At 38.2% G+C, this 26,469-nt stretch overlaps 1 protein-coding gene across 11 annotated transcripts in view; it reads right to left on the bottom strand.

Annotated features, from left to right (window-relative positions):
• Window positions 1–26,469, bottom strand: part of LOC128688737 (retinoic acid receptor RXR-alpha-B-like) — a 755,147-nt gene that overhangs the window by 74,550 nt on the left and 654,128 nt on the right. For all 11 annotated transcript variants that reach the window (XM_070084662.1, XM_070084652.1, XM_070084653.1 and 8 more), the window contains one exon: window positions 22,048–22,130. In XM_070084662.1, coding sequence (XP_069940763.1) covers window positions 22,048–22,130 — 83 coding nt within the window. The remainder of the gene's footprint in view (window positions 1–22,047; window positions 22,131–26,469) is intronic.

Raw genomic sequence — 26,469 nt, 5'->3', positions numbered from 1 at the left:
AAATGTTTCTCACAATTATATCACATAAATGTTAAACCTAAAACCCAATCTAACTTTATTATTTTTTAAATACACTACCTAACAGAATACTCCATTCTACTGAATGTACAACAATGCATGCAACCATATGACCTGTCTTTGTAATACTCACTTGTGCTTTATAGTAATCTGTTTACATTAATGTTTTATCACTGATTTCATCATTGCTTAGTTAATCTTAAGTTAATTTTAAGCCAGCCCGTAATGCTATGCATAGTATAAGTGGCTTTGGCATGCTGCTCTTATCTGTATTTTTTTGTACCTCTGTATGTGTGCTCAAATTGTAAATAAATAAATAAATAAATAGTACCTCTACCATATGTATGATACTAAAGCAGGAGGAGTCAATAAAGGCTATAGTGCCAGCCAAGGGTGTTAAAATAATTTCTAAGCTACGGACCTCTGTCCATGTAAAGATGGAGAAGCTGCTGTTGACATGGTTGATGGAGAAACAGCTTGCAGGAGACACCGTGATGGAGGATACCCTCTGTCACGGTATCTCCTGTGAGAGACTTTCAGAGTTTATTGAAAGGAAACACTCAAAGAAAGTTGCAACTGGTCGTGCATCAGAGCTATTTTAATCACACTTGCCTAACTCATTTCCGAAACATTCTGAAAGGAAGAATGAAACAAACCTCCTTGGACAGGTTTTTACTGAAATGCCCTGCAGATGAAAGTGAGGAAAGCATGGAGAAAAAGCCAAATATCAGTGAAAAGTGAAAAAAAAAAAAATTGTAGCTATTAAGTTCAGCGATAAACTGTAGCGTTAAGAGTGTAGCAAGTAAATCTGTGAAAAGTGAAGTGAAAAAAATAAGAAACAAATTGTAGCAGTTAAGTTCAGCGATAAAGTGTAGCATAAGGAGCGTAGCAAGTATGTTAAGTGATTGAAAGATAGAAAAAGGACGAAGCGAAACGAACTCCTCCAATGTTATTGTTGTTGTTTATAGGGCCACTGACAGCATATGCAGCTCTGCTTATCTTTTCTACCCTTAACCTCTGCCAGTATCTCTTCTCCAAGGTAAATATGTACATACACTTTATAAAACCAGTTTATTTCTTTACATTCTCTATTATGTTTTATTATGTTTTTATACAACATTTCTTATTTATAAATACATTGTTTCAGTGTTTTCCTTATGAAACTAGTGATCTAGTGCAGTTAGCCTCACAAACACTCCATTTTGTCTTACAATAAGAGCATGGGAAGATATGGTCAGAGCGGGAATGACCACCACCACTCATCACATGACATATTTTATTCATTCTAGAGTAGACATCATGTTTCTATGTTATAGTTTAAAATATTCAATTGTACTTGATATTGTAAATTGTCTACTGTAACTGTACTGTACATAACTGTTACCATTAAATCTATTATAGCTTAGATAATCTTAGGTTAATTTTAAGCCTGCCCATAATACTCTGCATACAAGGGGCTTTTGACATGTACACCCAACTACTATAATACCTTGTACAACTATGTATCATGTCCTAATAAACTATTATTATTATTATTATTTAGATTGTTTATTACGTCATATTAGATCAATTGTGATTAGATAAATTTGCCGTAGAGTTGATATTAGCGTTATATTGAAGTATTCTGTCCTAAATGAGGAAAATTGATTTGATATACGAGCAAACTGAGTTATGAGCTAGGTCATGAAATGGATTAAACTCATAAGTCAAGGTTCCACTGTACACAATTAAAAAAAATACCATTTTAAAAATAAGAATCCATAATAAACACTGCAGACATTCTTGGCACTAAAACATTTCCTCTGTTCATTAGTCATGTCCCCAGGCCTCTCCTGTATTAAACTTGCCTTCCATTTTGAATTCTTATTAATACAAAAATAAAAGATCTACTCTATTTCTCAGATAATAAAATATAACCAGGAAACACTGATCATGGTTTACAGTGTCCTAATAAAACATCACCCATAAAACAGAATGGGTTGCAGAGGTGGCCTTATCCGTCCTCTGCAATATCGCCAATAATCAAATACAGTGGACCCCCGGTTAACGATATTTTTTCATTCCAGAAGTATGTTCAGGTGCCAGTACTGACCGAATTTGTTCCCATAAGGAATATTGTGAAGTAGATTAGTCCATTTCAGACCCCCAAACATACACGTACAAACGCACTTACATAAATACACTTACATAATTGGTCGCATTGGGAGGTGATCGTTATGCGGGGGTCCACTGTATTTTAGCTACTTTGAACTCAGTTTCAAACTACTTCTGGTCCTGAAACTAATCAAAATCATCTCTACTTCAGTAATATGTTTTCCATTCTATTAAATGATGCCAAGAAACACCACAAATTCGCTATTTTAAACTATACATGCAGTCACAGAAGTTTTTCCCATTATGCATTGCATTGAGCAAGATTTATTTTTATACGATGCACACTTGTTGCACCAACCCATCCTCTCATATCTAAGCCAAAATTTACCACTCACAGTTTATCCGACTGAGCTGAGCTCATGACGCAGAACTACGTGAGGGGACCCTGGCCTCAATGATGCAGTCGACATGACAGACAGTAAAAGGGTTAATGTAACATGTTTTCAAGTTATTTTTTTTAAATTTAACAAAAAATTTTAATTTAACAATGTTTTCCAGCTATGACTGAGTGGTGTTCACCTTGACTGCAGTCTCAAATTTCAGACACACATACAGCAAATTTCCTAGAAAGTCTCCAAAACAGTAGGCATCCTTTCAAAGATATGGTAATATGTACCCCAATCAGCTCTTCTAGCTTTGTATAACTCTCTCATTTACCCTTACCTCACCTATGGTATTTGTGCATGGGGCTCAACCACAGCAAATCACCTTAAACCTTTAATAACCCAGTAAAAAGCAGCAGTGCGATGGATTACTAACTCCTGCATTAGACAACACACTCCACCTCTTTTCAAGAGTCTTAACTTGCTAAATAAGCAAAACATCCACACTTATTATTGTGCCTACTACATACACAGAACACTATACAGTAGGGCCCCACTTATTTGGCAGGTTAGGTTCCAGGCTACTGCCGGAAAGCAGAACTCCATTTTTTCCATTTATAAATGCCAGATAACTAGTTTACACTAACATATATTAAGTTAGCAATAGAACTAGGCATTTAAAAGTAAAATACACACACAGTACACTCATTATTTACCTCAAAATATTTGTAGTCTTAATGTAGGGTAAAAGGTGAGTAGTATTTACTCTAAGAAGTCAGGTGTGGTAGCCCTCCTGGCCACCCCACCCACACATACTATACTATGATGCTTAACCCTTTCAGGGTCCGTCTTGTAGATCTACGGCTTTACGTTCATGGTCCAAACTGTAGATCTACACCAAAATTCTAGCAGCGTCAAATTTAGTGTGAGAAGGCTGGTAAGCCTACATCTGAGAGAATGGGTCTGGGTGGTCAGTGTGCACACCATAGCAAAAATCTGGACGCCAGCATGGCATTGTGGGAAAGCCGGCAAAGTAGCTTTGTTCATCATGCCTGGCGGCAAGGAAGCTCTCACTCCCCACTCACTCTCTAGGTCTAGGTGAATTCTGACTCTCCTCTTCAAAACTTACAGTTCTAAGGCTGATGGAAGTGGAGCTGAAGACGAATTCTATGGTTTTGAAACATATGGTACCATCGTGCCATATGGTACAATGGTACCATATGGTACAATGGTGCCATATCATACAAAGGTATCATATGGTACAATGGTATCATATGGTACAATGGTACCATATGGTACAATGGTACCATATGGTACAATGGTACCATATGGTACAATGGTACCATATGGTACAATGTACCATATAGTACATTGTACCATATGGTACATTATACCATATGGTACAAGGTACAGAGACCCTAATGGAAATAAGTCTGACTTTTTTGGGTTATCCTAGGTTCTCCAAACATATGCTGCTAAGTATGATATTCTATGTAACTTTGTGTATAACTAAATAAACTTACTTATGATGCCACATGCACTTGAGTAAGTTTATTCAGGTGCACAGAAATACAATTACATAGATTATCATACATAGCAGCATATGTATAAAATCCTAGGATAACCCAAAAAAGTCAGGGTGACTCATTTCTATAGTTATCCCTGTATCTGTACCATATGGTGTCCTGTACTGTATGGTACTCTGTACCATATGGTGCCCTGTGCCATATGGTGCCCTGTGCCATATGATACCCTGTGCCATATGGTACCCTGTGCCATATGGCACCCTGTGCCATATGGTACCTTGTACCATATGGTACCCTGCACCATATGTTATCCTGTACTGCATGGTACCCTATACCATATAGTACAATGTACCATATGGTACCCTGTGACATATGATACCTTGTACCATATGGTCAATAGGTGTTGGTGGCATGAGACACCAGCCAAGACTGAGTGAGTGGCGACACAAGCTAGCTACTGACTCTGCAGTTTCCAAGACAAAGTGCTTTGTCATCCACCTCAAGGAACACGTCAAGTTCCTGTACACTTGTAAATATATAATAGAACATTACTAATATACAACATTTTTGCATATTTTTGTTCTAAACAACTATTGTAAACAAAATAATAATGAAAATATTAGTATGTTTATTGTGTTGAATACAACAGTACCATATAGTGCCATATGGTACATTGAACCATATGGTATCATTGTACTGTATGGTACAATGTACTATATGGTACAATTGCATCATATGGTACCATTACACCATATGGTACCATTGTACCATATGGTACCAGTGTATGATATGGTACCATTGTATCATGTGCCATTGCACCATATTGTACCATATGGTACCATTGTATCATATGGTGCCATTGTATCATATGGTGTCATTGTACCATATGGTACCATTGCACCCTATGGCACCATTGTACCATATGGTACCGTTGTATTCAACACAATAACCACACTAATATTTCCATCATTTTGTTTACAATAAACTTGTAAACAAGTTTTGTAAGCAATACAGTAGGGCCCCACTTATATGGCGGGTTAAGTTCCAGGCTGTCGCCGGAAAGCAGACATCGCCGGAAGGCAGAACTCCATTTTTTTCCATTTATAAATGCATATAAATACCAGACAAGAAGTTTACACTAAATTATATTAAGTTAGTAATAGAACTAGGCATTAAAAACACACAAAGTAAAATACATTCACAGTAAATTCATTACTTATCTTAAAGTATTTGTAATCTTAATGTAGGGAGAGGTGAGTAGTACTTATTTGTAGGAAGTCAGGTGCAGGTAGCCCAGGTGTAGGTAGCACTGGCTCCCCATCTCATACTTAATATACGATATTTAAAACATCCCAGAGAGGTAAAATACACATACAGTACACTCATTATTTACCTTAAAATATGTGAGGTCTTAATATAGGAAGAGAGGTGAGTAGTATTTATTTGTAGGAAGTCAGTGTAGGTAGCCGGTAGGTGTAGCCCGCCTGGGCTACACCTACCAGCTACCTACACTGTGGCCCAGAGCCATATTATTAACATCAACATGCCTTGTTCACTGAATTTAATAATTTCTAACAACTACCTTTAGATGCTATCATAAACGAAGGTAGAAGTAATGAATAATTCATGCCGAAAATTGTAAACAAAAGTGGAGTGAGGGAGTGGCTGGGCCAAACGCAGATTCATACATGTTTTCTCTGATGGCTGAACAGAGAACACGTAATGTTGTCCCTCCACCCGGCTACCACAGAGCTCCACAAGTATTATTATCAGAGCACACATAAAATATGCAATAAATGCCAGACAACAAGTTTACACTAATTTATATTAAGTTAGCAATAGAAATAGGCATTAAAAACACAATAAAATGTAAGATACACACAGAGTACACTTATTACTTACCTTACAATATTAATATTAATGTGTGAGAGGTGAGTGGCAGGGTGTTTATTGAATAAAATCAGAATGGCACACCATCATCCTCTAACTTGGCACTTAAAGCAAGAGGCTTACGACTTCTCTTTTTATTACAGCTAACCTTAGACGCCATTGTCAATGAGAGCCAACTAGTTAACGAAAGAGTAAATGAGAGAGAGAACGAGATACAGAGTTGAGACAATGTAAGAACACAAACTGAACAGATAGTGAACAATCACTTAGTCAGGCGAAATAAATGCATATTAATGTGTGTCTACTTTTAGTTCATTCACGTCCATTTGTAAGAGTTTGTAAAACATTTACCTCAATATTTTTTTATTATAATAATAATAATTACCTGACAATACAAATACTCTTACATTGTGTACAAGTTAGTTCAGAATAAACAAACAGCAACACACCATTTTTAGAGTGAATGAAGATAATAATAATAATAATAATATTATTATTATTATTATTATTATTATTATTATTGTTATTATTTATTATAAAAAGCACTAAACCCACAAGGGTCGTGAATTGCTATATATAGAGTAAAGGCATACAAAAAGAATATTTTTCTACAGTTATCCCCCAATTTGACTAGAGAAAACGTAATTCTTCTGACACTACCTACACAGCTGCTTTGTAAACAAATCTCATATTTACATCAATTTTTATTCTGTGAGTGTATGTATCATGTTTATATGCTATGTAATGGGTTTCATATATAATTTTGAGGAAAATATCATTGATGGATTAATGAAAATGCCTATATTGATGTAAAATAAGACATTTAGTGTGCCCAAGAGTGATTATTATTACATAGTATTGGCGTCATGAGTAGAGAGAGACTTAGCGATTTTAATGTGTACCTGCACACCAGCACAGTGTGTAAGTATATTTAGGCACAGGTACACATAAGTATAATTATCAGAGTACATATAAAATATGCAGTAACTTTAAAACACTTGAAATTTTGGAAAGTTTCCTGACATAATAGATGTGGTCACAGAAAATGTAAACAAACTGGGTGGGGGGCACCGTATTTGAAAGACCGCTTGCCGTATAGCAAATTTTGGTCATAATTTAACATCACCATATTAGCAGAACGCCGTAAAGCGGGGCCTTACTGTACAATGATAAAAAAATTAGTGCAGTTATTGTGTTGAATACAATGAGTGTACACTTATACAATATACATTATACTGGTCTCACAGGCCACAAATGTTATTAGAAAAAGAAAAAAATTAGAAAAGAAAAGAAAAAAGTATAAAAAAAGTAAAATAAAAAAAATGGGATTTTGCGGAAGTCACTGACGTTGCCGCCACCCGGTCATTTTGGGTCAACTTTCCGCCGCTGTATCTCAGTAAGTACTGATCAGAAATTTTTGTTTGTTTGTTTTATTACCTTCACAAAAATATTATCTTTAATTCTGTAAGAAAAATAATTTTTTTTTTTCAAAATTTCTTGGACACTGGGGCACCACTTCAGATTTTGGCCTTGGACCCTGAAAGGGTTAACACTTTGAGTGTCACAAGCCCCTTTCTGAAACTGTCATTCTATGTCGCAAAATTTTTTGGAGAGAAAAAAAAAAAAAAGATTTTTTATTATGAAATGATAGAGAATCTTTTCTCGTTGGTAATGACACCAAAAGTATGAAATTTGGTTGAAAACTCATGGAATTACGCTCCTGCGAAGTTAGCAGTCTCGGCAACATATACGCATCGGCGATTTTTGACGAATTTGAGCCCTGTTTTTGGCCAAACTCATAGCTATTTCTTTAGAACTCCATTTTTTCTATCAATTGAGTACAAGAAACTGCCCATTTACCTATTTGAACTACCCAATAAGGTGGCCAGAAATTGGCAATTTGCCCAATTTCATGCAAATTAAAAAAGATGCCAATTTCAAAATAGGGTCCAGAATAAACAATGTAGACATTCTTGGCACAAAATAACATATCCTCTGTTCATGAGTCACGTCTCTAGGCCCCTCTTATATTACTTTTGCTTTTTATTTTGATTTTTTATTCATACAAAATAATACAAAATTTACTGTTATGCAGACTACTGCATTATTGTAAAAATGGTATAAATAATATCAGTGCACTAGTGAAAGAATATTAGACTCCCCAGTTGACGTGTATTGGAAGTGTGGTGTGATTTGCTTACTCTTGAACATTGGTAAAAATCAAACATTTCCTCTACTTTGAGCTCAATTTTAAGGTCGTTTTTATCATGAAACTAATCAAAATCATTTCTATTTCTGCAACATGTTTCCCATTTTATCACATGAGACCATGAAAACGAGAATACAACGATAAATACTATACAAAAATACACCTTAAAGTTGCCGTTTTAATCCAAAAAAACAGTCAGTTTTTTTTCTCATTATGCACTGCCTGCTGCAGGATTTTTTTTATGTGGTGCACACTGACCACACAGACCCATTCTCTCACATGTGGGCCTACCAGCTTTGTCCTGCTTGATATGAAGCTGCTAGAATTATTGAGTATATATACGTCCGAAACACTGGCTTGTAAGACGTATATATACGACCAAAACAGTCAAAGGGTTAATCCACATATTTGAATTTATACATTTATGAGACACCAGCCAAGACTGAGTGAGTGGTGACACAAGCTAGCTACTGACTGGGCAGTTTAAAAGACAAAGTGCTTTGTCATCCACCTCAAGGAACACATCAAGTTCCTGTACACTTGTAAATATATATAATAGAACATTACTAATATACAACATTTTTGCATATATTTGTTGTAAACAGCTATTGTAAACAAAATAATAATGAAAATATTAGTATGTTTATTGTGTTGAATACAACAGTACCATATGGTACAATGAACCATATGGTATCATTGTACTGTATGGTACAATGTACCATATGGTACAATTGCATCATATGGTATCATTACACCATATGGTACCATTGCACCATATGGTACCATTGTATCATATGGTACCATTGTACCAAATGGTGCCATTGTACCATATGGTACCATTGTATCATATGGTGCCATTGTACCATATAGTACAACTGCAATATGGTATCATTGCCCTGTATGGTACAATGTACCATATGGTACCATTACATATTGCATTGTACCATATGGTACAATTGCATCATATGGTACCATTACACCATATGGTACCATAAGGTATCATTGCACCATATGGTACCATTGTATCATATGGTACCATTGTACCAAATGGTGCCACTGTACCATATGGTACCATTGTATCATATGGTACCAATGTATATGGTACCAATGTATCATGTGCCATTGTACCATATTGTACCATATGGTACCACTGTATCATTCGGTGTTATTGTACCATATGGTACCATTGCACTCTATAGCACCATTGTACCATATGGTGCTATATGGTACCATTGTATTCAACACAATAACCTCACTAATATTTTCATCATTTTGTTTACAATAAACTTGCAAACAAGTTTTGTAAGCAATATACAGGAGGGCCCCGCTTTACGGCGTTTCACTTTACGGCGTTCCGCTAATACGGTCATTTCAAATTATGACCAAAACTCGCTATACGGCTCCCCCCACCTGACTTTCTAATACGGTCACCGTGCCCCACCCTGTATGTTTACATTCTCCGTGAGCTCAGTAAGCACTAAGTCTCTCCATTTTGTCTGGAAACTCCAAAATTTCAAATGTTTTTAAAAGTTATTTCATATTTTATATATACTCTGATAATTATACTTATGTATACCTGTACCTAAATAAACTTACATACTGTGCTGGCATGCAGGTACACATTAAAATCGGTAAGTGTCTTATGTCTCCAGACGTCATATTAGTAATGATAATAATAATCATCGAGTCATTTAAATGTCGTATATTACGTTAATACGTATACACATTTTCATTAATCCATCTATGATATTTTTTTCAAAATTATATAATAAACACGATGCATAGCATATAAATAAGATAAATACACCCCACAGTAGAATAAATAAACATAAATGTGAGATGTGGTAGCAGACGACTTGCACAAGTGACGCCATATTAGAAATGATAATAATAATAATAACAATACTCACCGAGTCTCATTAAATGTCGTATATTACGTTAATATACACATTTTCATTAATCCATCCATGATATTTTTTTTCAAAATTATATAATAAACACGATACATAACATAAAAAGATGATAAATACACCCCACAATAGAATAAATAAACATAAATATAAGATGTGGGAGCCAGATAACTTGTACAAGTGACGGCAAGAATAACATTTTCTCTAATCTAACATAAGAGAAAATGTGTTACTGGGGGTAACTGTAGAAAATTATTCCTTTCATATGTATGTAAGTTTATTCAGGTATACACAAATACAGTTACATAGATTATCATACATAACAACATATGTGTAGAGAACCTAGGATAACCCAAAAAAGTCAGTGTGACTTATTTCCATTGCCTTCACTCAGAGCTTCATTTCTTCTCAAAATGATGTTACATGAGAATGGGAGTGTTCTTCTTTATTAATTCTACCGTATCAATGTAGAGACAACCTGTACACAATGTAACTTGTACACAAACCAGACGTGCACACTTCGTTTGTTTACAAAACTTACGTTCGCCTGGTTTGTTTACATAACTCTGCGCCTGTCCCCTCTCATGTACTCATTCTTTCTCTCTCTCATTTATTCGTTTTATCTCATTTACTTACTCCTGACCCTACATTAAGACTACAAATATTTTAAGGTAAGTAATGAGTGAACTGTATATACATTTTATCGCTCTGGGATGCTTAAATGTAATAGAATATTATGTGTAGGTGGGTTGGCCTGGTATGGTAGCCCAGCTGACTACCATACATACCACACTTGATTTTTTACAATAAATACTACTCATCTCACCCTATATTTTAAGGTAAGTAATGAGTGAACTGTATATACATTTTATCGCTCTGGGATGCTTAAATATCATAGAATAGTATGTGTGGGTGGGGTGGCCTGGTAAGGTAGCCTGGCTGATTACCATACATACCACACTTGATTTCTTACAATAAATACTACTTGTCTCACCCTAGATTAAGACTATAAATATTTTAAGGTAAGTAATGAGTGCACTATGTGTGTATTGTACTTTTTTATTGTTTTTTGATGCCTGGTTCTATTGCTAACTTAATATATGTTAGTGTAAACTTGTTATCTAGTGTTTGTATGCATTTATAAGTGGAAAAAAAGGGTGTTCCACTTTACGGCGGTTTCCGCTTTACGGCAGTAGCCTGGAACCTAACCTGCCGTATAAGTGGGGCCCTGCTGTAATGATAAACAAATTAGTGCAATTACTGCGTGGAATACAATGAGTGTACACTTATACAATATAGATTATACTGGTCTCACAGGCCACAAATGTTATTAGAAAAAGAAAAAAATTAGAAAAGAAAAGAAAAAAGTATAAAAAAGTAAAATAAAAAAATGGTATTTTGCGGAAGTCACTGATGTTGCCGCCACCTGGTCATTTTGGGTCAACTTCCCGCCGCTGTATCTCGGTAAGTACTGATCAGAAAAATAAATTTTTTTGTCTATTACCTTCACAATTTTTTTTTTTTTTTTTCAACAAGTCGGCCGTTTCCCACCGAGGCAGGGTGACCCAAAAAAGAAAGAAAATCCCCAAAAAGAAAATACTTTCATCATTCAACACTTTCACCACACTCGTACATTATCACTGTTTTTGCAGAGGTGCTCAGAATACAACAGTTTAGAAGCATACACATATAAAGATACACAACATATCCCTCCAAACTGCCAATATCCCAAACCCCTCCTTTAAAGTGCAGGCATTGTACTTCCCATTTCCAGGACTCAAGTCCGACTATATGAAAATAACCGGTTTCCCTGAATCCCTTCACTAAATATTACCCTGCTCACACTCCAACAGATCGTCAGGTCCCAAGTACCATTCGTTTCCATTCACTCCTATCTAACACGCTCACACACGCTTGCTGGAAGTCCAAGCCCCTTGCCCACAAAACTCTTCTTTACCCCCTCTCTCCAACCCTTTCGAGGACGACCCCTACCCCGCCTTCCTTCCCCTATAGATTTACATGCTTTCCATGTCATTCTACTTTGATCCATTCTCTCTAAATGACCAAACCACCTCAACAACCCCTCTTCTGTCCTCTGACTAATACTTTTATTAACGCCACACCTTTTCCTAATTTCCACACTCCGAATTTTCTGCATAATATTTACACCACACATTGCCCTTAAACAGGACATCTCCACTGCCTCCAACCATCTCCTCGCTGCTGCATTTACCACCCAAGCTTCACACCCATATAAGAGTGTTGGTACTACTATACTTTCATACATTCCCTTCTTTGCCTCCATAGATAACGTTTTTTGACTCCACATATACCTCAACGCACCACTCACCTTTTTTCCCTCAACAATTCTATGATTAACCTCATCCTTCATAAATCCATCCGCCGACACGTCAACTCCCAAGTATCTGAAAACATTCACTTCTTCCATACTCCTCCTCCCCAATTTGATATCCAATTTTTCTTTATCTAAATCATTTGACACCCACATCACCTTACTCTTTTCTATGTTCACTTTCAACTTTCTACCTTTACACAATTCCCAAACTCATTCACTAACCTTTGCAATTTTTCTTTAGAATCTCCCATAAGCACAGTATCATCAGCAAAAAGTAACTGTGTCAACTCCCATTTTGAATTTGATTCCCCAAAATTTAATCCCACCCCTCTCCCGAACACCCTAGCATTTACTTCCTTTACAACCCCATCTATAAATATATTAAACAACCATGGTGACATTACACATCCCTGTCTAAGACCTACTTTTACCGGGAAGTAGTCTCCCTCTTTTCTACACACCCTAACCTAAGCCTCACTATCCTCATAAAAACTCTTTACAGCATTTAATAACTTACCACCTATTCCATATACTTGCAACATCTGCCACATTGCTCCTCTATCCACTCTATCATATGCCTTTTCTAAATCCATAAATGCAATAAAAACTTCCCTACCTTTATCTAAATACTGTTCACATATATGCTTCAATGTAAACACTTGATCTACACATCCCCTACCCACTCTGAAACCTCCTTGTCATCCGCAATCCTACATTCTGCCTTACCTCTAATTCTTTCAATTATAACCCTACCGTACACTTTTCCTGGTATACTCAGTAAACTTATTCCTCTATAATTTTTACAGTCTCTTTTGTCCCCATTCCCTTTATATAAAGGGACTATACATGCTCTCTGCCAATCCCTAGGTACCTTCCCCTCTTTCATACATTTATTAAACAAAAGTACCAACCACTCCAACACTATATCCCCCCCTGCTTTTAACATTTCTGTCATGATGCCATCAGTTCCAGCTGCTTTACCCCCTTTCATTTTACGTATAGCCTCACATACCTCCCCCACACTTACATTCTGCTCTTCTTCACTCCTAAAAGATGGTATACCTCCCTGACCAGTGCATGAAATTACTGCCTCTGTTTATTCCTTAACATTTAAAAGTTCCTCAAAATATTCTTGCCATCTACCTAATACCTCCATCTCCCCATCTACTAACTCCCCTACTCTGTTTTTAACTGACAAATCCATACTTTCCCTAGGCTTTCTTAACTTGTTTAACTCACTCCAAAATTTTTTCTTATTTTCATTAAAATTTCTTGACAGTGCCTCTCCCACTCTATCGTCTGCTCTCCTTTTGCACTCTCTCACCACTCTCTTTACCTTTCTTTTACTCTCCATATACTCTGCTCTTCTTATAACACTTCTGCTTTGTAAAAAGCTCTCATAAGCTACCTTTTTCTCTTTTATCACACCCTTTACTTCATCATTCCACCAATCACTCCTCTTTCCTCCTGCCCCCACCCTCCTATAACCACAAACTTCTGCCCCACATTCTAATACTGCATTTTTAAAACTATTCCAACCCTCTTCAACCCCCCCACTACTCATCTTTGAACTAGCCCACCTTTCTGCCAATAGTCCCTTATATCTCACAAAAATATACTCTTTAATTCTGTAAGAATTTTTTTTTTTTTTTTTTTTTCAAAATTTTATGGACACTGGAGCACCACTTCAGATTTTGGCCTTGGACCCTGAAGGGGTTAATATACAGTGGACCCTTGGTTATCGCAATTAATCCATTCCAGAGTGTGACTAAAGCCGAATGTGACAATTTCCGAATTCATTTTTCCCATAAGAAATAATGTAAATCAAATTAATCCATTCCAGACACCCAAAAGTATTAAAAAAAAAAATTTTTTTTACATGAAATATACCTTTACCTATACCTATATAGAAAACAATGAGACATGAAGAATAAAACAATAATAACATGACACTTACCTTTATTGAAGACTATTAGTGTACTGAAGATGGGAGGAGGGGAGAGGATGGAGAAATTACTGTTTGGAAGGGGAATCCCCTTCCATGAAGAAGACTTCAGGTACCAAGTCCTTTTCCAGTGTTATTTCCCTTCTTTGTTTTTTAATGCCACTAGGACCAGCTTGAGAGTCACTGGACCCCTGTCACTCAAAAAAAGTGTTCCAGAGAGGTCTGTTACTGGCATATGTTAGGAATTGTGGTGGCGGCAGGGGAGTGTGTTGGGAGACAGGACAAGATAGTCCCTCAATATGACACTAATATCAACTCTGCAGCTTATTTATCTAGCACATTTCATCTACTATGACATAATAAACAATATTAATAACATAGAAATACGTATGATATATACTCTAGAATGAATAAAATATGTCATTACGTATGTGACGAGTGTTGTTGTGTTGTTTGTTGTTGGGTGTACAAGGGGCACTGAAAGATTAGCCTTAGATAGTGGTGCTGATGGCGGTAGCAGAGGCGGCGGTGTTAGTCAGTAACCCTATATACCTCCAACAACATTGGAGGAGTCAGTTTCGTGCTGTCCTTTTTCTACCGATTAATCACTTAACTTACTTGTCACACTGTTAATGTTTCACTTTATCGCCGGCTGGTGCTATAGCCTTTATCAAATCCTGCTGCTTTAGTATCATACATGTCGCAGACTCACTGAAGAAGGCACATTCTCCCCTCTCTCTCAGCCCTTTACCAAAGGGCTGGCTGGCACTAGGAACTTTCTTTGGGCCCATGGTGGCTTATTTAGCAGTTGCAAGCACTAAAAAGAGTGAAATAATACGAAATGTATCGTATGAACACGTGGGTCAGGCTCACTGGCTGATAAACAGTGGGACACTGAGTGTCAGGCCGCTGTTGCTGTGCAGACGCATTCAGGATGAATGACTATTACTGAGCTCAGTGACGATCACCGAGACAATATTTTGATGAAAAAAGTTACGATTTCCGAATATTACAAAATCCGACGACCACAATATCCGGGGGTCCACTGTATAATAAACATGCTACATAACATATAAATATGATAAATACACCCCACAGTAGAATAAATTAACAAAAATATTAGGTGTTTTTCCAGTCATCTTGTCGGAGTGTTGGAAAGAATAACATTTTCTCTAGTTCAACACCAAAGAAAATATGTACACAGTAGTATTACTGGGGGTAACTGTGGAAAATTATTCATTTTGTATGCCTTCACTCAGAGCATCATTCCTTCAAAAAATGGTATGTTACATGAGAATGGGAGTGTTGCTCTTTATTTATTCTACTGTACCAACGTGGAGACAACCTATACACAATGTAAGGTGTTTGTATTATGGTATAAGCTTCACACAATGAGCACATATGAACCATAACCAGACATGTTCATCTGCATGCTTACTGACTCCGTGTCTCTGTCCTCTCATTTACTCTCTCTCATTTATTCGTATTATCTCGTTTACTCACCTCTCACCCTACATTAAGACTACAAATATTTTAAGGTAAGTAATGAGTGTATTGTACATATATGCATTTTATCGGTCTAGGGCACTTTAAGTGTATATTACGTGTGGGTGGGGTGGCCGTATCTACCACACCAGGCCTCTTACAATAAATACTACCACCTCTCACCCTACATTACGACTACAAATGTTTTAAGTAATGAGTGTACTGTATATGCACTTTATCGCTCTGGGGCACTTTAAATGTCATAGTATATTACGTGTGGGTGGGGTGGCCAGGAGAGCTTCCATACCTACCATAACTGTTTTCTTACAATAAATACTACTCACGTCTCACCAAACATTAAGACTACAATTATTTTTAAGGAAAGTAGTGAGTGTACTGTGTGCATATTTTACTTTTTATTGTTTTTTAATGCCTAGTTTTATTGCGTACATGTCCACGCGTCTGTCTGGCCTCAGCGCCTCAGCTGAGCTAATGTGACATTGTTTACAAGCCGGGGCGGATGGTTGCATGCATACATTTGATAAATTTTGTATTATTCTAGTGTTTTTAGTGTTTTTTAGGGCCCAAAGAAAGCTTCTAGTGCCAACCCTGTGGTAAAAAGGGTGAGAAATACTATCGAAATGCTATCATACCAGGTCAGCTGCTGCTGCACCACGGTCAGCTGCTGCTGCACCATGGTCAGTTGCTGCTGCTGCTGCACCATGGTCAGCTGTGCTACTCGATGTGGAGAGACTGTTGTTGGTGTGGCTTACTGAGAATACCGAGAAACAATTAACCCAGAGGGTTAGCCACCCGGGATAACCCAAGAAAGTCAGTGTGTCATCGAGGACTGTCTGACTTATTTCTGTTGGGGTCCTTAATCTTGTCCCCCAGGATGCAACCCACACCAGTCGACTAACATCCAGGTGAACAGGAAAAAATGCCTGGAACTAGTGCTCATATTGGCGAATTTAAGGTCAGCAAAGGTTGGTTTGAGAGATTTAAGAATCGTAGTGGCATGCACAGTGTGATAAGGCCTATTCTGGAAGAAAATGCCAAACAGGACCTACATTGCTCAGGAGGAAAAGGCGCTCCCAGGACACAGTGTCTCATCACTCATCACCCCATCTTCAATAAAGGTAAGTGTCATTTATTCTTCATTTAGTACACGAGTACAGTGGACCCCCGCCTTGCAATGGCATCGCGTTACATTACGTTAAATCCACCACACGATACATTTGAACGCAAAAATTTTGCCTTGCCTCACGCTAAAAAACTTGCCTCACGCGACTTTGTGGGGACATAAGCTTCATTAAAGTCAAGTTTTTGCCTCCTAATACCACTCCTCTCCTGCAGCCCATGGACCAGCAGCTCATTTCAAACTTCAGAAAACTCTACACAAAAGCTATGTTTGAAAGGTGCTTTGAAGTGACCTCAGACACTCGATTGACTCTAAAAGAGTTTTGGAAAGATCACTTTAACATCCTCAGTTGTGTATACCTTATAGGTAAGGCTTGGGAGGGAGTGACTAAGAGGACCTTGAACTCTGCTTGGAAGAAACTGTGGCCATAATGTGTAGAAGAAAGAGGTTTTGAAGGGTTTGGGGCTAACCCTGAGAAGCCTATGCCAGTTGTTGAATCCATTGTGGCATTGGGGAAGTCCTTGGGGTTGGAGGTTAGTGGGGAGGATGTGGAAGAGTTGGTGGAGGAGGACAGTGAAGAACTAACCACTGAAGAGCTGCAAGACCATCTTCAACAGCAAGAGGCCAGACCTGAGGAAACTGCTTCAGAGGAGGGGATAGAGAAACTGAGGAAGTTGCCTACTTCAAAGATTAAGGAAATGTGTGCAAAATGGGTTGAACTGCAAACCTTTGCGGATGAAAATCACCCTGACACAGCTACTGCAAGCCGTGCTGGCGACTATTACAATGACACTGTTATGGCCCATTTTAGGAAAGTCTTAAAGGAACAGGAGGTACAGGCCTCTATGGACAGATATGTTGTGCAACAGAGGCCCAGTGACTCTCAAGCTGGTCCTAGTGGCATTAAAAGAAGAAGGGAAGTAACCCTGGAAAAAGACTTGATACCTCAAGTCCTATTGGAAGGGGATTCCCCTTCTAAACAATAACAAATTCCACACTCCCCTCCTCCCATCCCATCAATCATCACCAGATCTTCAATAAAGGTTAAGTGTCATGTATTCTATTCTTAGTAGAGTACGTATTATATTTGTGCATGTCTTCTTAAGTTTGTGTGTATTAAAATTAATATTTCATGTGGTAAATTTTTTTTTTTCATGCTTTGTGGTGTCTTTCACGGATAAATTTGATTTCCATTATTTCTTAGGGGGAAAATTAATTCGCCATATGATAATTTCGTCTTGCGATGAGCTCTCATGAACGGATTGATATCATAAGGCGGGGGTCCACTGTACATGCACAATATATATTGTGCATGTATCCTTCTTTTTGTGTGTAGGAAAATGTATATTTCATGTGGTAAAAAATAATTTTTTCGTACTTTTGGGTGTCTTGAACAGATTAATTTGATTTCCATTATTTCTTATGGGGAAAATTAATTTGACTTACAATAATTTCGTCTTATAATGTGCTCTTTGGAATGGATTAATATCATAAGTCGGGGTCCACTGTAAATCCAATTAATCCATTCCAGACACCCAAAAATATTAACAAAAAATACATTTTATAGAGAATAACTATTGTTGTACATACAAACTAGGGCATATGAAAACCAAGGTTCCACTGTATACGTATACACACTCACCGGAGTTTTTCTCTATTTTCTTGATAGTTCTTGTTCTTATTTATTTATCTTTCATCTCCATGGGAAAGTAGAAAACAATCCTTCCTCCACAAGTTATGTGTGTTGTAAAAGGTAGCTAAAATGCCGGGAGCAAGTGGCTAGTAACTCTTTCTCCTGTATGTATTACTGAATTAAGAACTGTAATGCCAGCATGCCAGTGGCATGGAGTAAGTGATTTTTGGGTCGTCCTGCCTCGGTGGGAGATGGCAGATGTGTTAATAAAAAAAGTAAGAAGAAAAACTTTATAAAGATGGAATGTTTGAATGTGTATGGATGTAGTGCAGATGATAATAAAGAGATGGTACATTGTACCATATGGTACCACTCTACCATACGATACCATTGCACCATATACCATTGTATGACAAGGCACCATTGTACCATATGGTACCATTGTACCATATGGCACAATGGTACCATATGGTTCAAAACCATAGAATTCGTCTTCATCTCCACTTCCATCAGTCTTAGAACTGTAAGTTGTGAAGAGGAGAGTCAGAATTCGCCCAGAGAGTGAGTGGGGAGTGAGAGCTTCCTTGCCGCCAGGCACTATGAACAAAGCTACTTTGCCGGCGTTCCCACAATGCCATGCGGGCATCCAGATTTTTTCTATGGTGTGCACACTGACCACCCAGACCCATTCTCTCAGATGTACGCCTACCAGCCTTCTTGCACTAAATTTGACGCCGCTAGAATTTTGCCATAGATCTACGGTTTGGATCCTGAATGTAAAGCCGTAGATCTACGGGACGGACCCTGAAAGGGTTAATCACCATGTCATAAAAATAATTTTTGTAAAATGACTATAATTCTTTGTAGAAACATGGTACAAAGATGATATTTATACCAAAATATTGCCAGGTTCTTAAGCTATTAGTACACATACAACTTGCTGTATGTGTACTATTTTACTTTTTATTGTTTTCAGTAACATGTAAGTTCTGCAAATTAAAATACAATGGACCCCCGGTTATCGACCACTGCTGTTATCAGCCAACTTGGTGATCAGCCGTTTTTTTGGCGCCCGGTTATTGGCCGTTAATTCGGTGATCGGCCATTTGGGACACGTCCGTTCATCGGCTGGGGCCGCTTGTGTGTCAGTTTGGCTGTGTCTTTCGGTGTGTGAGGAAGCTTCTGCTCATGCATCCAAACATTTCACTTGTTTTCCAGTGTTTTTTGTGGGTTTTTTGCAGTGCAACTGCAAAATAAGTAACCATCGCTCCAAAGAAAGTTCCTAGTAAAGTTCCTGCGGTAAAGAAAGTGAAAAACACCATGGAATTTAAGCGTGAAGTGTAGCAGGCATGCAGAGAGTGTAGCAGGCATGTAGGGAGTGTAATAGGCATGCAGGGAGTGTAACAGCTATGAAGGGAGTGTAGCAGGCATGTAGGGAGTGTAATAGGCATGCAGGGAGTGTAACAGCTATGAAGGGAGTGTAGCAGGCATGTAGGGAGTGTAATAGGCATGCAGGGAGTGTAACAGCTATGCAGGGAGTGTAGCAGGCATGCAGGGAGTATAGCAGACATGCAGGAAGTGTAGCAGGCATGCAGGAAGTGTAGCAGGCATGCAGGAAGTGTAGCAGACATGCAAGGAGTGTAGCAGGCATGCAGTGGGTGTAGCAGGCATGCAGGGAGTGTGGCAAGCATGCAGGAAGTGTAGCAGGCATGCAGGAAGTGTAGCAGGCATGCAAGAAGTGTAGCAGGCATGCAAGGAGTGTAACAGGCATGCAGGGAGTGTAGCAGGCATGCAGGGAGTGTAGCAGGCATGCAGGGAGTGTAGCAGGCATGCAGGGAGTGTAGCAGGCATGCAGGGAGTGTAACAGGCATGCAGGGAGTGTAGCAGGCATGCAGGGAGTGTAGCAGGCATGCAGGGAGTGTAGCAGGCATGCAGGGAGTGTAGCAGACATACAGGAAGTGTAGCAGGCATGCAGGGAGTGTAGCAGACATACAGGAAGTGTAGCAGGCATGCAGGAAGTGTAGCAGGCATGCAGGAAGTGTAGCAGGCATGCAGGAAGTGTAGCAGGCATGCAGGAAGTGTAGCAGGCATGCAGGAAGTGTAGCAGGCATGCAGGAAGTGTAGCAGGCATGCAGGAAGTGTAGCAGACATGCAGGAAGTGTAGCAGGCATGCAGGAAGTGTAGCAGACATGCAGGAAGTGTAGCAGACATACAGGAAATGTAGCAGACATGCAGGAAGTGTAGCAGACATGCAGGAAGTGTAGCGGACATACAGGATGTGTAGCAGACATGCAGGGAGTGTATCAGACATGCAGGGAATATAACCGGGATGCAGGTAGTGTAGCAGGCATTCCAGAAGCCAGCATTAGTCTTCAATAAAGACATGTAATACTGATTTAATTGTTAAAAAAATTATTTTTTTGGTGAATATTTTTGTCTGGAACAGATTAATTGTAATTACATTAATTCTTATGGGAAATATTATTTCGGTTTTCGGCCATTTCGATTTTAGGCCGAGCTTCTGGAAAGGATTACAGACAATAACTAAGGGTCCACTGTAAATTTATCAAGTTGGAGTTTCATTTTTATTTTATTTTTTTTTTCTAATGTGCGTAATTCACCATTTGGCATCGTAACAAAATGGGCGGAGCTATAGCAGAGGGAGAAGGCTTTAGTGACACTCTGAAATGGATTAATTACGATAAATGAGGGTCCACTGTATAATTTTGAAAAAATATCATAGCTGGATTAATGAAAATGTCTATATTAACGTAATATACGACATTTAAGGCATCTCATTTATTATTATTGCAGATTATTATCATTATTAACACGGTGTCTTCAAGACTAATAAGACACTCTTAGTAATTTTAATATGTACCTGCACACCACCACTGTGTGTAAGTTTATTCAGGTACAGGTACACGTAAGTATAATTGTCAGAGTATATATAAAATACGCAGTAACTTTAAAACACTTGAAGTTTTGGAAAGTCTCCAGATATAATGGAGAGACGTGCTGATGGAGAATGTAAACAAACCAGGTGGCGCATGGTGACTGTATTAGAGAGTCAGGTGGGAGGAGCTGTATAGTGAGTTTTGGTTATAATCTGAAATGTCCGTATTAGCGGAACGCCGTAAAGCGGGGCCCTACTGTACAGTGTATGTGTTGTAATGTACAGTAGTGTGTGTGTCTGTTATAATGTACAGTAGTGTTTGTTTCTGTTATAATGTACAGTAGTGTATGTGTCTGCTATAATGTACAGTAGTACATGTGGCTGTTATAATGTACAATAGTGCATGTATATTTGCTATAATGTACAGTAGTGTATGTGTCTGTTAAAATGTACAGCAGTGTATGAGTTACACAGTGTATGTATGTATTATCTTCAAACATTAAACAATAATTTTGCTTTACAGAGAGAGTAAGTTTGTATAAAGTATTGTTTGACAGTTACCACCAGTCCAGTAGCTAACACAATGCCGTCTTCAACTCCCATGCTTCGGTGTGAGAAGGAAGCAATTAGTAGCTCATTCCAACCTGAAAAAAAAAAACAGTTTTAATCACTGTAATATTATTCTATATTATAATACTACATATATAAAATTTTATAAATTGGTTTTCTTGAACCTTTCACTGTTGCAATGCCTGAAATTAAGCATGCTGAAAGTGTCCCAATTTTTATTTTATTTTTATTTTATTATCACACTGGCCGATTCCCACCAAGGCAGGGTGGCCCGAAAAAGAAAAACTTTCACCATCATTCACTCCATCACTGTCTTGCCAGAAGGGTGCTTTACACTACAGTTTTTAAACTGCAACATTAACACCCCTCCTTCAGAGTGCAGGCACTGTACTTCCCATCTCCAGGACTCAAGTCCGGCCTGCCGGTTTCCCTGAATCCCTTCATAAATGTTACTTTGCTCACACTCCAACAGCACGTCAAGTATTAAAAACCATTTGTCTCCATTCACTCCTATCAAACACGCTCACGCATGCCTGCTGGAAGTCCAAGCCCCTCGCACACAAAACCTCCTTTACCCCCTCCCTCCAACCCTTCCTAGGCCGACCCCTACCCCGCCTTCCTTCCACTACAGACTGATACACTCTTGAAGTTATTCTGTTTCGCTCCATTCTCTCTACATGTCCGAACCACCTCAACAACCCTTCCTCAGCCCTCTGGACAACAGTTTTGGTAATCCCGCACCTCCTCCTAACTTCCAAACTACGAATTCTCTGCATTATATTCACACCACACATTGCCCTCAGACATGACATCTCCACTGCCTCCAGCCTTCTCCTCGCTGCAACATTCATCACCCATGCTTCACACCCATATAAGAGCGTTGGTAAAACTATACTCTCATACATTCCCCTCTTTGCCTCCAAGGACAAAGTTCTCTGTCTCCACAGACTCCTAAGTGCACCACTCACTCTTTTTCCCTCATCAATTCTATGATTCACCTCATCTTTCATAGACCCATCCGCTGACACGTCCACTCCCAAATATCTGAATACGTTCACCTCCTCCATACTCTCTCCCTCCAATCTGATATTCAATCTTTCATCACCTAATCTTTTTGTTATCCTCATAACCTTACTCTTTCCTGTATTCACCTTTAATTTTCTTCTTTTGCACACCCTACCAAATTCATCCACCAATCTCTGCAGCTTCTCTTCAGAATCTCCCAAGAGCACAGTGTCATCAGCAAAGAGCAGCTGTGACAACTCCCACCCTGTGTGTGATTCTTTATCTTTTAACTCCACGCCTCTTGCCAAGACCCTCGCATTTACTTCTCTTACAACCCCATCTATAAATATATTAAACAACCACGGTGACATCACACATCCTTGTCTAAGGCCTACTTTTACTGGGAAAAAATTTCCCTCTTTTCTACATACTCTAACTTGAGCCTCACTATCCTCGTAAAAACTCTTCACTGCTTTCAGTAACCTACCTCCTACACCATACACTTGCAACATCTGCCACATTGCCCCCCTATCCACCCTGTCATACGCCTTTTCCAAATCCATAAATGCCACAAAGACCTCTTTAGCCTTATCTAAATACTGTTCACTTATATGTTTCACTGTAAACACCTGGTCCACACACCCCCTACCTTTCCTAAAGCCTCCTTGTTCATCTGCTATCCTATTCTCCGTCTTACTCTTAATTCTTTCAATTATAACTCTACCATACACTTTACCAGGTACACTCAACAGACTTATCCCCCTATAATTTTTGCACTCTCTTTTATCCCCTTTGCCTTTATACAAAGGAACTATGCATGCTCTCTGCCAATCCCTAGGTACCTTACCCTCTTCCATACATTTATTAACTAATTGCACCAACCACTCCAAAACTATATCCCCACCTGCTTTTAACATTTCTATCTTTATCCCATCAATCCCGGCTGCCTTACCCCCTTTCATTTTACCTACTGCCTCACGAACTTCCCCCACACTCACAACTGGCTCTTCCTCACTCCTACAAGATGTTATTCCTCCTTGCCCTATACACGAAATCACAGCTTCCCTATCTTCATCAACATTTAACAATTCCTCAAAATATTCCCTCCATCTTCCCAATACCTCTAACTCTCCATTTAATAACTCTCCTCTCCTATTTTTAACTGACAAATCCATTTGTTCTCTAGGCTTCCTTAACTTGTTAATCTCACTCCAAAACTTTTTCTTATTTTCAACAAAATTTGTTGATAACAGCTCACCCACTCTCTCATTTGCTCTCTTTTTACATTGCTTCACCACTCTCTTAACCTCTCTCTTTTTCTCCATATACTCTTCCCTCCTTGCATCACTTCTACTTTGTAAAAACTTCTCATATGCTAACTTTTTCTCCCTTACTACTCTCTTTACATCATCATTCCACCAATCGCTCCTCTTCCCTCCTGCACCCACTTTCCTGTAACCACAAACTTCTGCTGAACACTCTAACACTACATTTTTAAACCTACCCCATTCCTCTTCGACCCCATTGCCTATGCTCTCATTAGCCCATCTATCCTCCAATAGCTGTTTATATCTTACCCTAACTGCCTCCTCTTTTAGTTTATAAACCTTCACCTCTCTCTTCCCTGATGCTTCTATTCTCCTTGTATCCCATCTACCTTTTACTCTCAGTGTAGCTACAACTAGAAAGTGATCTGATATATCTGTGGCCCCTCTATAAACATGTACATCCTGAAGTCTACTCAACAGTCTTTTATCTACTAATACATAATCCAACAAACTACTGTCATTTCGCCCTACATCATATCGTGTATACTTATTTATCCTCTTTTTCTTAAAATATGTATTACCTATAACTAAACCCCTTTCTATACAAAGTTCAATCAAAGGGCTCCCATTATCATTTACACCTGGCACCCCAAACTTACCTACCACACCCTCTCTAAAAGTTTCTCCTACTTTAGCATTCAGGTCCCCTACCACAATTACTCTCTCACTTGGTTCAAAGGCTCCTATACATTCACTTAACATCTCCCAAAATCTCTCTCTCTCCTCTGCATTCCTCTCTTCTCCAGGTGCATACACGCTTATTATGACCCACTTCTCGCATCCAACCTTTACTTTAATCCACATAATTCTCGAATTTACACATTTTCTGAAATCTTAAAGGGTCTTTTTCTAAAGGTATTGACATCAAAAATGCAAAATTTGATGGAAAACTTACAGAATTATGCAGGTACATAGCTGGTGGTGTGGGAGAAATTTATGCAGTGGCAATTTTGCCCACTGTAAGTCCTATTTTGCTCAGTTCAAACCAATTCCTAGCTCTGTCACTGGTATACCTTAACCCTTAAACTGTCCAAGCAGATCTATGTTCACATGCATAGTGCTCCAAAAGTAGATCTACGTTTTTTTTTACATATTTTCAAATATAAAAAAAAAAAAACATAGATCAAACTTTTTTTTTTACAATTTTTCAAATGTAAAAAAAAAAGATCTACTTTTTTTACATACTTTCAAATGTTGAAAAAATGTAGATCTACGCTTGGACAGTTTAAGGGTTAAGTTCTATCAATTAAGCACAAGAAATCACTCATTCAATAATCAGAACTACTTTATAAGGTTCACAAAAGACAGTAATTTGGCCAATTTTACACAAACTTAAAAAAAATCCATTTTAAAAACAGAGTCCAAAATAAACAATGTATGTATTCCAGCCACTAATCCAATCTTTCCTCTGTTCATTAGTCATGTACCCAGGCTTTTCCTATATACAAAAAAATACAACTGTCCTCCATTTTGAATCCATCAACACAAAAACTTGATGATAAAAATAAAACTTGGATGATAAAATAAACCATGAATAATTGGTCATGGTTTAGGTCACCCTAATAATTAAAGCAGACCTAATTAAAACCTACAACACAACCCAGGTCTGGATTGCTAAGGGAGCCCCTCCCCTTCCTCAGGAAAATTATCTTACACAGAATATTTCTGCCACTTTCAGGGCCATTTCTGGTTTGAAACTGACCAAAATCATTTCTGTTTCACCAGTATGTCTTCATTCTATCTATTGCTACGAAGAAATAGTCAATAAAACCAACACTTGAAAACACTTCAAATTCATTATTTTAAACCAAACACAAGGTCAGGGGTTTGCTTATTCCCATCATACACTGAGTGAGCAGCATATTTTAGACTGTGCACACTTGCTGCACTGACCCATTCTCTCATGTCTAGGCCAAAATCTACTGTTTATAATACCTGAGGGAACTGTGTTTGAAATGCAGATGTACCTGAGCAACACTGGCATCGATGGCATAGATCTATGTGGGAGACAGTGAAAAGGTTAAAAATCTCAAGATATACCACAACAGCAATGCTATTTTTATTTTACCAATATCTTTGT

The sequence above is a fragment of the Cherax quadricarinatus genome, chromosome 13 (assembly GCF_038502225.1).
Source record: "Cherax quadricarinatus isolate ZL_2023a chromosome 13, ASM3850222v1, whole genome shotgun sequence".
NCBI classification, from domain to species: Eukaryota; Metazoa; Arthropoda; class Malacostraca; order Decapoda; family Parastacidae; genus Cherax; species Cherax quadricarinatus.
Note: the sequence above shows the minus strand (reverse complement) of the source record. Positions and strands in the feature narration are given on the sequence as shown.